Source organism: Ranitomeya imitator, chromosome 7, assembly GCF_032444005.1.
Source record: "Ranitomeya imitator isolate aRanImi1 chromosome 7, aRanImi1.pri, whole genome shotgun sequence".
Lineage (NCBI taxonomy): Eukaryota > Metazoa > Chordata > Amphibia > Anura > Dendrobatidae > Ranitomeya > Ranitomeya imitator.
Genome location: NC_091288.1, coordinates 117,129,282 through 117,146,100, shown reverse-complemented (window position 1 = coordinate 117,146,100; position 16,819 = coordinate 117,129,282). Strand labels below are relative to the sequence as shown.

The 16,819-nt window shown below is 41.6% G+C and overlaps 1 protein-coding gene across 1 annotated transcript in view; it reads left to right on the top strand.

Annotated features, from left to right (window-relative positions):
- TRPM2 (transient receptor potential cation channel subfamily M member 2) overlaps positions 1–16,819 on the top strand; it is a 1,329,765-nt gene that overhangs the window by 703,416 nt on the left and 609,530 nt on the right. Inside the window, exon 22 of the mRNA XM_069733764.1 lies at positions 11,894–12,077. Within this exon, the coding sequence (XP_069589865.1) occupies positions 11,894–12,077 (184 nt within the window). The remainder of the gene's footprint in view (positions 1–11,893; positions 12,078–16,819) is intronic.

Sequence of the window (16,819 nt, the reverse complement as noted above, 5' to 3'; positions counted from 1 at the left end):
TAGGGTCCTAGGTAGGGATTTCTAGTGGAATCCCATAGTTTTTATTGGGTTGGACACTGTGTTTTGTTGTTTTAGTTTTAGTTTGGTCACTGTTGGTGGCATTGTGTGCCTTGGTTTTAATAATAAAGATTATTTGGGTATTTACATGATTTTTCTTCAGCTAACCCTGTGGAGCATTTAAGTTGTTGGATTTTTGATACTACAGTCCAAATGTCACAATGCCAAGTTAATTCCAAATGTGTAAACCTGCTAAATCTGCAGGGGGTTGAATACTACTTGTAGGCACTGTAAGCACACTGCATGTGTGCCACAGAAAAAGAGACAGACACTTATCTTTGCTGAATTGGCAGCTAAGCAGGAGAAGCCAGAAAAAGATCCAACACTTTCCAAGAAACATTGACAACTAGCAAGGACTAATGAATCCTGCACACCTAAATATCCCAGTCAGAACTGCAATCAGCAGATACACCTGGCCAGGACTGCGACTCAGAGACAACTGCATTCCCACCTACAACCACTGGAGGGAACCCAAAAGCAGAATTCACAACAGTACCCCCCCTTGAGGAGGGGTCACCGAACCCTCACCAGGGCCCCCAGGAAGATCAGGATGAGCCAGATGAAAGGCACGGACCAAATCAGCAGCATGGACATCAGAGGCAAAAACCCAAGAATTATCCTCCTGGCCATAACCCTTCCATTTGACAAGGTACTGAAGCCTCCGCCTCGAAAAACGAGAATCCAAAATCTTCTCAACCACATACTCCAACTCTCCATCAACCAACACAGGGGCCGGAGGATCAACAGAGGGAACAACGGGCACCACATATTTCCGCAATAAAGATCTATGGAAGACATTATGGATAGCAAAAGAGGCCGGAAGCGCCAAACGAAAAGACACTGGATTAATAATCTCAGAAATCTTATGAGGACCAATAAACTGAGGCTTAAACTTAGGAGAAGAAACCTTCATAAGAACATGACGGGAAGACAACCAGACCAGATCCCCAACCCGAAGCCGGGAACCAACACACCGATGACGGTTAGCAAAACGTTGAGCCTCCTCCTGAGACAACACCAAATTGTTCACCACATGAGCCCAAATCTGCTGCAACCTGTCAACCACAGGATCCACACGAGGACAGTCAGAAGACTCAACCTGCCCAGAAGAAAAACGGGGATGAAAACTAAAATTACAAAAGAAAGGCGAAACCAAAGTAGCCGAACTAGCCCGATTATTAAGGGCAAACTCGGCCAATGGCAAGAAGGCCACCCAATCATCCTGATCAGCAGACACAAAGCATCTCAAATAAGTCTCCAAAGTCTGATTAGTTCGCTCGGTCTGGCCATTTGTCTGAGGATGAAATGCAGAAAAAAAAGACAAATCAATGCCCAGCCTAGCACAAAAGGCCCGCCAAAACCTAAAAACAAACTGGGAACCTCTGTCGGACACAATATTCTCCGGAATACCATGCAAACAAACCACATGCTGAAAAAACAACGGAACCAAATCTGAAGAGGAAGACAATTTAGGCAAAGGCACCAAATGAACCATCTTAGAGAACCGGTCACAAACAACCCAGATAACAGACATCTTCTGGGAGACCGGAAGATCAGAAATAAAATCCATCGAAACATGCGTCCAGGGCCTCTCAGGGACTGGCAATGGCAAAAGCAACCCACTAGCACGGGAATAACAAGGCTTGGCCCGCGCACAAGTCCCACAGGAGTGCACAAAAGAACACACATCACGCGACAAAGAAGGCCACCAAAAGGACCTACCAACCAAGTCTATGGTACCAAAAATGCCAGGATGACCAGCCAACACAGAACAGTTAACCTCAGAAATCACTCTACTAGTCCATCTGTCAGGAACCAACAGTTTCCCCACAGGACAGTGGTCAGGTTTGTCAGCCTGAAATTCCTGAAGAACCTGTCGTAAATCAGGGGAAATGGCAGAAAGGACCACCCCTTCTTTAAGAATACTGACCGGTTCTAAGACCTCAGGAGAATCAGGCAAAAAACTCCTAGAGAGGGCATCAGCCTAAATATTCTTAGAACCCGGAAGGTACGAGACCACGAAATCAAAACGGGAAAAAAACAAGGACCATCGAGCCTGTCTAGGATACAGCCGTTTGGCAGACTCGAGGTAAATCAGATTCTTATGATCTGTCAAGACCACAATACGGTGCTTAGCTCCCTCAAGCCAATGTCGCCACTCCTCAAACGCCCACTTCATAGCCAAGAACTCCCGGTTGCCGACATCATAATTGCGTTCAGCAGGCGAAAACTTATGGGAAAAGAAGGCACACGGTTTCATCAAGGAACCAACAGGATCCCTCTGAGACAAAACGGCCCCTGCCCCAAACTCAGAAGCATCAATCTCAACCTGAAACGCAAGAGAAACATCCGGTTGGCGCAACACCGGAGCAGAAGTAAATCGGCGTTTAAGCTCCTGAAAGGCAGAGACAGCCACAGAGGACCAATTTGCCACATCAGCGCCTTTCTTTGTCAAATTGGTCAAGGGTTTAACCACGCTGGAAAAATTAGCAATGAAACGGCGATAAAAATTTGCAAATCCCCAAAATTTCTGAAGGCTCTTCACGGATGTGGGCTGAATCCAATCATGAATGGCCTGAACCTTAACCGGATCCATCTCTATAGACAAGGGAGAAAAAATAAAGCCCAAAAAAGAAACCTTCTGCACCCCTAAGAGACACTTAGACCCTTTCACAAACAAAGCATTGTCACGAAGGATCTGAAATACCATCCTGACCTGTTGCACATGAGACTCCCAATCATCGGAAAAAATCAAAATATCGTCCAAATATACAATCAAGAATTTATCAAGATAAGTCCGGAAGATATCATGCATTAAGGACTGAAAAACAGATGGAGAATTAGAGAGTCTGAATGGCATCACAAGGTATTCAAAATGGCCTTTGGGCGTGTTAAACGCAGTTTTCCATTCATCACCCTGCTTAATACGAACAAGATTATATGCCCCCCGAAGGTCAATCTTTGTAAACCAACTAGCTCCCTTAATCCTAGCAAACAAATCGGAAAGCAAAGGTAAAGGGTATTGAAACTTGACCGTGATCTTATTCAAGAGGCGATAATCTATACAGGGTCTCAAGGAGCCATCTTTTTTAGCAACAAAAAATAACCCCGCTCCCAACGGTGAAGAAGATGGTCGAATATGCCCTTTCTCCAAAGACTCCTTAATATAGCTCCGCATGGCGGTATGTTCAGGCACAGACAGGATGAAAAGTCGACCCTTAGGAAACTTACAGCCTGGAATCAAGTCAATAGCACAATCGCAGTCCCTGTGCGGTGGAAGGAAACTGGACTTGGGCTCATCGAATACATCCTGAAAATCAGACAAAAACTCTGGAATTTCAGAAGAGGAAGAAGAGTAGATTGACATCAAAGGAACATCAATATGAACCCCTTGACAACCCCAACTAGTCACAGACATGGACTTCCAATCCAACACAGGATTATGTACCTGCAACCACGGAAAACCACGATAGCATCATGCAAATTATGCAACACCAGAAATCGACAATCTTCCTGATGGGCTGGCGCCATGCACATGGTCACCTGTGTCCAGAACTGGGGCTTATTTTTAGCCAAAGGTGTAGCATCAATGCCCGTTAAAGGAATAGGGTTCTGCAAAGGCTGCAAGGGAAAACCACAACGCTTGGCAAACTCAAAGTCCATTAAGTTCAAGGCGGCGCCTGAATCCACAAACGCCATGACAGAAAATGATGATAATGAGCAGATCAAGGAAACAGATAACAAAAATTTAGGTTGTACAGTACTGATGGTAATTGAACTGGCAATCCTCTTTGTCCGCTTAGGGCAGACAGAAATGACATGAGAAGCGTCGCCACAATAATAACACAACCTATTCTGACGTCTGAAACCTTGTCGTTCCGTTCTAGACAGAATCCTATCACACTGCATTGGCTCAGGAATTTGCTCTGAGGATAACGCCACAGTGAGCACAGTTCTGCGCTCCCGCAAGCGCCGGTCAATCTGAATGGCCAGAGACATAGAATCACTCAGACCGGAAGGCGTGGGAAACCCCACCATAACATCTTTAACGGATTCAGAAAGACCCTTTCTGAAAATTGCCGCCAAAGCATCATTATTCCATTAAGTTAACACAGACCATTTTCTGAATTTCTGACAATACAATTCTGCCGCCTCTTGACCCTGAGACAGGGCCAACAAGGTCTTCTCAGCTTGATCCACAGAATTAGGTTCATCATATAATAATCCCAAAGCCTGAAAAAGGAGTCTACATTAAGCAAAGCCGGATTCCCAGATTCCAGGGAGAACGCCCAATCCTGCGGGTCGCCACGCAGCAGGGAGATGACGATTTTAACCTGCTGAATGGAATCACCGGAGGATCGAGGTCACAAAGCAAAAAACAGTTTACAGTTGTTTTTAAAACTAAAAAATATGGACCTGTCACCAAAAAACAAATCAGGAGTAGGAATCTTCGGTTCTAAAACAGGAGTCTGAACAATATAATCAGAAATACCCTGCACCCCAGCAGCAAGCTGGTCTACACGAGAAGCTAATTCCTGAACATTCATGCTAGCACAAGGCTCTTCAGCCACCCAGAGATAAAGAGGGAGGAGAAGACAAAGTAGACTGAAGAAAAAAAAATGGCTCAAGACCTTTCTTCCCTTCTTCTGAGATGCATTTAACTTATTATGGGCCAGTTGTACTGTTATGATCAGGTGACCTTGGAGCAGCATGAAAACTTTCACTGGAGTAGGTGGTAACTATACTGACCGCAAACCCTGATCTTAACACCGCAACTAGAAGTAGCCATGGGGTGTGCCTAACAAAATCTAGACACCTCGACACAGCCGGAGGACTAAATACCCCTATAAATGGAAATAGGAATTCTACCTTGCCTCAGAGCAGAACCCCAAAGAATAGGCAGCCCCCCACAAATAATGACTGTGAGTAGAAGAGGAAAAGACACACGCAGGCAGGAAACAGGATTTAGCAAAAGAGGCCACACTAGCTAAAATAGGAAAGGAGAGGACAGGATACTAAGCGGTCAGTATTAAAATCCTTCCAAAAATTTCCACAGCAGAAAATACAAAAACTCCACCATCTAACTAAAGATGTGGAGCGTATATCTGCAACTCCAGAGAATCCAACAAGACTGAGAAAACACTGACACAGTCTAAGCTGGACAAGAGAAAACAAATGAATAGCACAGAATATAAGCACACTGCATGTGTGCCACAGAAAAAGAGACAGACACTTATCTTTGCTGAATTGGCAGCTAAGCAGGAGAAGCCAGAAAAAGATCCAACACTTTCCAAGAAACATTGACAACTGGTAAGGACTAATGAATCCTGCACACCTAAATATCCCAGTCAGAACTGCAATCAGCAGATACACCTGGCCAGGACTGCGACTCAGAGACAACTGCATTCCCACCTACAACCACTGGAGGGAACCCATAAGCAGAATTCACAAAACTGACCGCTTAGTATTCTGTCCTATCCTTTCCTATCTAGCTAGAGTGGCCTCTTTTGCTAAATCCTGTTTTCTGCCTACGTGTGTCTTTCCTCTCCTACTCACAGACAATATTCGTGGGGGGCTGCCTATCCTTTGGGGTTCTGCTCTGAGGCAAGGTAGATTTCCTATTTCCATCTATAGGGGTATTTAGTCCTCCGGCTGTGTCGAGGTGTCTAGGGTTTGTTAGGCACACCCCACGGCTACTTCTAATTGTGGTGTTAGTTCAGGATTTGCAGTCAGTACAGTTACCACCTACTCCAGAGAAAGATTCATGCTGCTCCAAGGTCACCGGTCAACAGTCGGCCCGAAGCATAGAGACGGACCCATATTGACGCAAGAGTGAAAGAGGCCTTAATGAGAGTTGAATTTAAAAAAAAAAAGCGCAAAAAAATGGCGTGGGCTCTTGCGCCATTTTCTGTTCCAGAGTGGGAAAGCCGATAGCCGGGGGCAAAGTTTTGTAGCCTGCTATGAATACCAGCCCGCAGATATCTGCGTAGCCTTTACTAGCTATTAAAATAGGGGGACCTCCCAAAAGAATGATGTGGGGTCCCCCTATATTTTATAGCCAGAAAGGCTACGCAGACACCTGTGGGCTGATATTCATAGCCTAGAGAGGGGCCATGGATATTGCCCCCCCGGCTACAAATACCAGTCCGCAGCCGCCCCAGAAATGGCGCATCTGTAAGATAAATCTTACTTACTTACTTACTTACTTACCCGAGGGAGCTGGGTAAGTATTTTAATGCCAGCAGGAGGCGCACAGGGGGTGGGAGGGGGCAGATAACCGGCAACTTTATTTAAAAAAAAAAAAAGATTATTCATTCCTTCTTTCCAGCGAATGCTGCTGGGAAGAAGGGATGAATAACGGCTTCAGCACCGCACACAGGGGACAGTGCTTAACTCTAGCGCTGTCTCCTGCACGATCCGTGTGGTCCTCAGTCGGCACACGGGCAGCACATGGCTGCCGCACGTGTGCCACACTGATGTTCAACGTAAGCACACGGACACGGATAATTCCGGTACCGATTTTTCCGGTACTGGAATTATCTGGACGTGTGAGACTGGCCTAACTGACTTCTCCAATTCCGCCATTTGCAGCTGCTGAATGTCCACCATAGGCCATTTTTATATACCTCTCTAAATGGGCTGACTCCCCCCACAGGGCCGTGGTCACCACCTGGCGCAAGCACCCACGCTAGTGCCGTTTGCCTGGACAGGTGGGTGCACCCACTCTTGGGCGATGGCACTGGCACATGGTCCCTCATATGAAGTGTCTCTGATGGTGGTGGTGCACAACCAACGTCAGACACACCGTCATAATATGAGGGGCCCTGTGCCAGAACCACCGCCCACGAGAGAGAGTTCCCCACCAGCTCAAACATTGCTCTACCACTTGCAATACTTACCTCTCCCTGCTCCACCACTGTGTAGTCTGTGCTGTTAAATCCTTCAATGGCACTGCCAATACAAATTTGGTGAAATGATAGATGATAGTTAAAATATACAGGGGCCCTGGCCTCCATTTAGACCAGTTAATACTTTGCGCCTGCTACCACGGTATGCTACTCAGCAGAGAAGCCCACCCCAGTACCTAGCTATGCCACCTGTTTAGTCCTGTTACCAAATTTGAACTGCATTTAGCCTACTTTTTTATTGTGGGCCTACAAACTGTGTCTGCGCCACTCATTACAGTTGTCCTCCACTGAACAAAGCAATGCCGCCTGTTTAGTCCTGTTACCAATTTTGAACTGCATTTAGCCTACTTTTTTATTTTGGGTCTACAAACTGTGTCTGTGCCACTCGTTACAGTTCTCCTCCACTGAACAAAGCAATGCCGCCTGTTTAGTCCTGTTACCAAATTTGAACTGCATTTAGCCTACTTTTTTATTGTGGGCCTACAAACTGTGTCTGCGCCACTCATTACAGTTGTCCTCCACTGAACAAAGCAATGCCGCCTGTTTAGTCCTGTTACCAATTTTGAACTGCATTTAGCCTACTTTTTTATTTTGGGTCTACAAACTGTGTCTGTGCCACTCATTACAGTTTTCCTCCACTGAACAAAGCTATGCCGACTGTTTAGTCCTGTTACAAAGTTTGAAGTGCATTTAGCCTACTTTTTTATTGTGGGCCTACAAACTGTGTCTGCGCCACTCATTACAGTTGTCCTCCACTGAACAAAGCAATGCCGCCTGTTTAGTCCTGTTACCAATTTTGAACTGCATTTAGCCTAATTTTTTATTTTGGGCCTACTAACTGTCTGTGCTACTCATTACAGTTGTCCTCCACAGAACAAAGCTATGCCGCCTGTTTAGTCCTGTTACCAATTTTGAATTGCTTTTAGCCTACTTTTTTATTTTGGGCCTACTACCTGTGTCTGCGCCACTCATTACAGTTGTCCTCCACTGAACAAAGCTAGGCCGCCTGTTTAGTCCTGTTACCAATTTTGAACTGCATTTAGCCTACTTTTTTATTTTGGGCCTACTAACTGTGTCTGTGCCACTCATAACAGTTGTCCTCCACTGAACAAAGCAATGCTGCCTGTTTAGTCCTGTTACCAATTTTGAACTGCATTTAGCCTACTTTTTTATTTTGGGCCTACTAACTGTGTCTACGCCACTCATTACAGTTGTTTTCCACTGAACAAAGCAATGCCGCCTGTTTAGTCCTGTTACCAATTTTGAACTGCATTTAGCCTACTTTATTTTTTGGGCCTATATCTGTGTTTCCTACTCATCCTGCCCATCGCCCAGCCACTGCTAGATGAGTCTGCTGGTATATTGACCCAGACTACTACATTCCCCTTGCACTCTACACAGCCTGAATCTGACCCTGCTGAAAGTTAGGTTCCCCTTCCCACATACTATACCACCTTACACGGGGACAAAGAGGAATGTGCAGATGAAAGTGCAGGTTCCTTCATCGTGTGGGGGGGCATACTGGTTGGCGACATCACTGGTACAGGGCCCCTCATAGTATGCAAAAGTGTCTCTGGCAGTGGGCGGTGCCACCCGCCGTCAAACACACTGCCGTACTATGAGGGGCCCTGTGCCAGTGCCAAGTGCCAACGAGTGGACCCTCCCTGCTTGCTCAGGATCACAGCATTTCCAAAGTTGAAATATTTACCTCTCCCTGCTCCACCGCCGTGACGTATTCCGCGTTTCCTAGGCCCACGAAAATCTTGAGCCAGCCCTATCGCCCAAAACTTTAGCCAAATGACCCCCTGTTTTCAATGCCTAATTATTATTATAAAGTAAATTAAGATTGACAAGCTTAAAAATAAGAATTTATGTTTTTTGCATTAAAATGGGCACTGTAGGTGTTTTCCTGTCCTCCACTCACTGCCGACTTTGATTCCCCATTGACTTGCATTGGGTTTCGTGTTTCGGTCGGCCCCCGACTTTTCGAAATAATCGGCCGATTTCACCCAACCCGACTTTTGACAAAGTCGAGTTTCGCGAAACCCGACTCGATCCTAAAAAAGTAAAAGTCGCTCAACTCTATTAGGGACAGTTCATGTCAGACTAATCTGATCAGCTTCTATGAAGAGGTAACTTCCGGACTGGACCAAGCTTTTAATACGGTGCCACACAAAAGGTTGATACATAAAATGAGAATAATGGGGATAGGGGAAAATATGTGTAAGTGGGTTAAGAGCTGGCTCAGGGATAGGAAACAAAGGGTGGTTATTAATGGAGCACACTCGGACTGGGTCGCGGTTAGGAGTAAGGTACCACAGGGGTCAGTATTGGGCCCTCTTCTTTTTAACATATTTATTAATGACCTTGTAGGGGGCATTCAGAGCAGAATTTCAATATTTGCAAAGGACACTAAACTCTGCAGGGTAATCAATACAGAGGAGGACAATTTTATATTACAGGATGATTTATGCAAACTAGAAGCTTGGGCTGATAAATGGCAAATGAGCTTTAATGGGGATAAATGTAAGATCATGCACTTGGGTAGAAGTAATAAGATGTATAACTATGCGCTTAATTCTAAAACTCTGGGTAAAACCGTGAATGAAAAAGACCTGAGTGTATGAGTGGATGACAAACTCATGTTCAGTGGCCAGTGTCAGGCAGCTGCTACAAATGCAAATAAAATAATGGGATGCATTAAAAGAGGCATAGATGCACATGAGGAGAACATAATTTTACCTCTATACAAGTCACTTGTTCGACCACACTTAGAATACTGTGCACAGTTCTGATTTCCGATGTATAAGAAAGACATAGCTGAACTAGAGCGGGTGCAGAGAAGAGCGACTAAGTTTATTAGAGGACTGGGGGGTCTGCAATACCAAGATAGGTTATTACACTTGGTGCTATTTAGTTTGGAAAAACAAAGACTAAGGGGTGATATTATTTTAATGTATAAATATATGAGGGGACAGTACAAAGACCTTTCTGGTGATCTTTTTAGTCATAGACCTGAGACAGGGACAAGGGGGCATCCTCTATGTCTGGAGGAAAGAAGGTTTAGGCATAATAACAGACGCGGGTTCTTTACTGTAAGAGCAGTGAGACTATGGAACTCTCTGCCGTATGATGTTGTAATGAGTGATTCATTACTTTAATTTAAGAGGGGATTGGATATTTTTCTTCATAAGTATAATGTTGCAGGGTATATATACTAGATTCCTTGATATGGCATCTAGAACTAGTCTGATTGCCGTGTGTGGAGTCGGGAAGGAATTTTTTTCCCAAAGTGGAGCTTACTATTTGCTACATGAGGTTTTTTTTCCTTCCTCTGGATAAACATGTTAGGGCGTGTTAGGTTAGGCTATGGGTTGAACTGGTGGATTTAAAATCTTCCTTCAACCTTAATAACTATGTTACTATGTTACTATATTACTGCGATGTTGCCAACATCCTGGATAACTTAACACAGAAATTCTGTGGATACAGGTTTATGCTAATGTTTCTGTTTCTTCATGTTGTAATCTGAGACAGACACAATGATGCTGAGATGTGGACTCTGTGAGAGACAAATCATCACTTTAAGGACACATTGTTCTGTGATATTCTGATTATTCTGAATATTCTTGCTGAATGTTTGGGGCCCTTTTGCAGAATAAATTTGGAGTCAATAAGATGCCTCACTCAAGGTGCTGCATGATAGAAAGAATCCATCTGCATTTCCCAGCACAGAGGACACAATTAATCTTGACCAAACTTCCAAATCCATTTGCTGAACTGCAGCTCTAAACTTGCAAGGAACCTCCATCAAACTTCACTGATGTCTGCAGATACTCTTATTGGACCGATCTCCTTCCCTTCAGTGAACAAACTTCCTTTTGTCAGATTTTGACTCATCAGTCCAGAGCACCTGCTGTCTTCATTTTATTGTCCATTTGTTCCATTTTGTTGCCCATAATTAAGTCACTTGACCTTTTTTCCACGTAAAAATATAAAATTTTAGTCACAACTCTTCTATCAAGAACACATTTAGCCAGACTTCACCCAACAGTAGATGGTTGTAGCTGGATACAGATAGGTGCTGCCAGTTCGGAGCTGAAGACATTGCTGGACATTTTATGATTTCAATGAGAAGTAAACATGATGTGTCTTTCATCTGCTGTATTAAGTTAACTAGGCCAAACACTGCATCTACAGACAGCACCATTGCCCATTTCTTTATGTATTCAATGCTGAGAAATATAGGCAAATACTTATCCACCATGCAATACTTTTAGGGAAACATCTGATTGGCTCCAAATTTATTCTGCAGGAGGACAACATCCCCAATCATGCAGCCAATGTAATTAAGAAATATCTTTACTATGAAGAAAAATGAGTCCAGCATGATGATGATATGGCCCCTACAGAACCCTGTTCTCAACTTCACTAAGTCTGTCTTGAATTGCATGAAGAAGCAGAAAGATTTGTGCAAGCCTACAACCATACAAGATCTGTAGTTCTTCAAAATGTTTGGAAAACCTCCCTGACGACTCTCTTCAAACTCTGTGTGGAGGTGTACCCAGAAGAATTGATTCTGTTTTAAAAGCAAAAGGTGCAAAGATTTATCACTCCAAATATTGATTTGACTTAGATTTATCTTTTGTTTATTTACTTTGCATTTTATTGATAAAAATTAGATCTATCTTCTATTTTTGAAGCCATTCTTACTTTGAAGCATATTTTCCACACCTGCCCAAAACCTTTGCACAATGCTATATTTTGCATAGTTTTGGAGTATACAGCATTGCAGATATATGACCATTTATGTTTTTTATTTAATTTAAAAAGGCTTCATATATTGTACTGTATCTTCTGGCTATGCTAAAAAAAATGTAAGGTTGTTTTCTAAAGTTTCCATTATTTCATGTTGTTATCCTTTCAAGGTGTGAATTTTAATATTGATCAGTGTACAGTAAATGGGACAGATCCAAACAAGCAGAAGTGTCCTGAATCAAATAAGGCCAACCATCAGCCTGTTTTTCCTCAATGGTTGACTGTTCTTTTACTTTGTCTCTACCTGCTTTTCACCAACATTCTTCTATTAAATCTTCTAATTGCAATGTTCAAGTAAGTAATTTTGTTACTTAGGACATATCACTTATTTAATCCAGTGTTAGGATTCATACATTTTCATTTTACATAGTAAAATAATATAAAGTATGAAATTATCAATTCCCTACTATTATTTGTAGGAAATGTCTCTTTCTTTCATCTCATATCATTTCCTTCTTTACCAAGGTGCCATAGTGATGTACCACTGCCAAGACAGAGTGAAGATTTTCAGCAGTCCTCTCAAATATTTCTGTTCAGCTGCAAACTCCTCAGGTCCTGCCTAAAACCCTCAGTTACCCCTTTGTATGACGTTCCTCTTGCACAAATAAACCACACAAGGTAGAATCACATAATGCTCAAGATAGAACATAATCCACCACTCCTCCACTAGTGTACAGTCACTCTGATTGTCAGGTTGCAGAAATGTAGACATTGCAACACCCTAATTTAGTTATAATACTGAAATTGCTCCTTCAATAAGAAAAATTACTACATTATGCATATCTTTTACTCATATTCAACTGTAAAATTATATATATATATACACAAATACACATACAGCTCTGGGAAAAATTAAGAGACCAGTCCACCACATCAAAACCCTGTCATGGGCAGCCCAATCTCCAGACATGAACCCCATTGAAAACCTCTGGAATGTAATCAAGAGAATGATGGATAGTCACAAGCCATCAAACAAAGAACTGCTTATATTTTTGCGCCAGGAGCAGTGTGAAAGACTGGTGGAAAGCATGCCAAGATGCATGAAAGCTGTGATTAAAAATCATGGTTATTCAACAAAATATTAATTTCTGAACTGTTCCTGAATCCTGAGTTAAAACATTAGTATTGTTGTTTATAAATGATTATGAGCTTGTTTTCTTTGCATTATTTGAGGTCTGAAAGCACAGTTTTTTTGTAATTTTGACCATTTCTCAGGTTCATAAAAACTTTCAAAAAAAGTTTATAGAATAAATGAAAAATTTACATGTTACTCAAAAACATACCTATAAAGAGAAAAATCAGACAAACGAAACATTTTGCAGTGGTCTCTTTCTTAATTATATATATATATATATATATATATATATATATATATACAGTGGGTACGGAAAGTATTCAAACATATTTAGACCCCTTTACATTTTTCACTCTTTGCTTCATTGCAGCCATTTGGTAAATTCAAAAAACTTCATTTTTTTTTCACCTTAGTGTACACTCTGCACCCTGTTTTTTTTTTAATTCATTTATTAAACAACAAAAATGATAAGTATAAGATATACATATTTTGCATATGATCCAATCACCATAAACATATTTGTATCATAGTGTATGGAACGGGTCATACAAATCTTAAAGTATCACAAATTGTCTAGGATACCTATACTAAAACCTTAGAAAAAACAAAAGGAACAAAACATAACCATATCCTGCTGCCCAAACCATCCTCATCATATAGATTGTTTAATATTGAAACTAGGCGTGATCCAATGTTCATTGCATCTTATTATAGTGGAGTTAGGCTATCTACCATGAGTTGACACAGTGAGAGGTGATGAATTCCATACATCCCATATTTTGCTACATTTCCCCAGGCAGCCTCTATTTTGGTATAACATTCGTTCATAGGGTATAATAGAATTTACCAAATCAATCCAGGCCTTAAGAGATGGATGAGTATTTTCCATCCAGTAAAGAGCTATTACTTTCCATGCCAGAAAAAGTGTCTCCCTCAAGAAAATTGGAGTATGATATCCCCATGTCTCTTCCTCCAGTACCCCACATAAACAAACTAAGGGATTCAAAGGAACGGGAATATGCACAAGGGAAGTCAGTATCGTAGTTATCTCACTCCAAAATGATTGGAAAATTGGACATCCCCAAATCATATGAATAACGTCAGCCTCCATTGCGTGGCATCTTAGACATTCTGAGGAGTTAGACCATCCCATTTTAAATAACCATATTGGGGATAGATATACTTGATGTAAGATATACATTTGGATCATTTTATAATCCGAAGGAGACACTCCCATTGGGGATTCAAGAAACATCTCCCAATCCTCTTCTTGAAGATCAGGAATTAGGAATTTCCATTTTTCTTTAACTGCCAATACAGCGGGATCAGTACCTACAGCCAACATATGTGTGTACAGTGCGGAGATAAGACCACGGGGTCCCTGAGATTTAAGGATCCCTATTAATGGGAAAGATGATATTAGTTGACTGGCCCTGACCCCGCGTATGTATATGCGATTGTATTGCCGATCTAAGTTGTAAATCTCTGCACCCTATTTTGACTGAAAAAAACTGAAATGTAGAAATTTTTGAAAATGTAATTACAAAGTATAAACTGAAATATCACATGGTCATAAGGATTTGGACCCTTTGCTCAGACACTCATGTTTAAGTCACATGCTTTCCATTTCCTTGTGATCCTCCTTGAGATGGTTCTACTCCTTCATTAACCTAACTATCACTGTGTGGCCCATTAAAAAAAAAGTACCTTAATCAGGTTCCTCACATCATGTTCTCATACATTTCATGCAGTTAATAGCCCTCTGTGTCTGTACTGTTACATACTTAGGCTGTTAACTGGTTCATGCAGCTTTACATGAACACCCGATCCTTACACTATGGCCGGTCCGAACAACGAAAGCAATTGTTACCATCCACCTCTCATGTCTCCTTTTTCCTACAGATTGTAAGCTTGCGAGCAGGGCCCTCACTCCTATTGGTATCTATTTTGAACTGTGATTTTTGTTATGCTGTAATGTCTATTGTCTGTACAAGTCCCCTCTATAAATTGAAAAGCGCTGCGGAATATGTTGGCGCTATATAAATAAATTTTTTTATTATTATTCATTGAAGTCCAGCTGTGTTTAATTAAACTGATAGGACTTGATTTGGAAAGGCACATACCTGTCTATTTAAGACCTCACAGCTCACAGTGCAAGAGAACTGGCCAAGGAACTCAGAGACAGAATTGTGGCAAGGCGCAGATCTGGCAATGGTTACAACAGAATTTCTGCAGTACTCAAGGCTCCTTAAATGGAAGAAGTTTGGGACCACTGGAAGTCTTCCTAGACCTGTCTGTCCAGCCAAATTGAGCATTCATGGGAGAAGAGCCTTGGTGAGAGAGGTAAAGAAGAACCCCAAGATCACTGTGGCTCAACTCCAGAGATGCAGTAGGGAGATGGGAGAAAGTTCCACAAAAGTCCACTATCACTGCAAGTCAACTATCAACCAGTCAGGCCTTTATGGCAGAGTGGCCCGACGGAAGCCTCTCTTCAGTGCAAGACATATGAAAGCCCGCATAGAGTTTGCTAAAAATCACATGAAGGACTCCCAGACTATGAGAAATAATATTCTCCGGTCTGATGAGATGAAGATAGAACTTTTTGGTGATAATGCTAAATGGTATGTATGGAGAGAACCAGGCACTGCTCATCACCTGTCCAATACAATCCCAACAGTGAAACATGGTAGTGGCAGCATCATGCTATGGGGGTGTTTTTCAGCTGCAGGGACAGGATGATTGGTTGTCATTGAAGGAAACATGAATGTGGCCAAGTACAGAGATATCCTGGATGAAAAGCTCTTCCAGAGTGCTCTGGACCTTAGACTTGGCCGAAGGTTCAACTTCCAACAAGACCCTAAGCACACAGCTAAAATAGCAAAGGAGTGGCTTCAGAACAACTCTGTGATTATTCTTAACTGGCACTGACCTAAACCCAATTGAGCATCACTGGAGAGACCTGAAAATGGCTGTCTACCAACATTCACCATCCAACCTGATGGAACTGGAGAAGATCTGCAAAAAAAGAATGGCAGAGGATCCCCAAATCCAGGTGTGAAAAACTTATTGCATCATTCCCAAAAATACTCAAGACTGTAATAGCTCAAAAGGGTGTTTCTACTCAATACTGAGCAAAGGCTCTAAATACTTTTGACCATGTGATATTTCAGTTTTTCTTTATTAATAAATTTGCAAAAATTTCTACATTTCTATTTTCTATTCACTCAAGATGGGGTGCAGAGTGTACATTAATGAGAAAAAAAAGAAACTTTTTTCAAATTACCAAATGGCTGGAATAAAACAAAGAGTGAAAAAGTTAAAGGGGTTTGAATACTTTCTGTACCCACTGTGTGTATATATATATATATATATATATATATATATATATATATATATATATATATATATATGTGTATATATATATATATATATATATATATAGATATATGTGTATATATATATATATATATATATATATATATATATATATATATATATATATATTTACAGTTGAGAAAATATTTACTAGAAAATATTCTAATAAAAAGAACCTCTGGTCCTTACAAGGTCTTTAACTCAGAAAAATACAATCTCAGATGATCAAGAATTAGGTACACTTCTAAAAAGTCTATGAACATTTAACATACTATTTGAGGCTTTTAGCGTTTGAGTTGTAGCTTTGTTTTTTAGGTGAATTTGCTGTGATGTCCACTACTGAGAAGTTTGTTAGCTAGATGTCTTGAATGTTTTCCACTTGTGAATGATTTTTCTCATGATAGCATGTTGATCTCCAAATTGTTTGAAACTGTTCCTATTGTTACAGTCCTGTCTGAAACCTTTCCTCTGCCATTGCTGCTAGGTGGAGCCATTTTTTTTATTGCAAAAGGTTTTGTGGCCTCTCCTAGAAAAGATGTGTATGTCTTGCTGCAGAGTGCTGGTTATTAGTGATGGGCAAACCCCA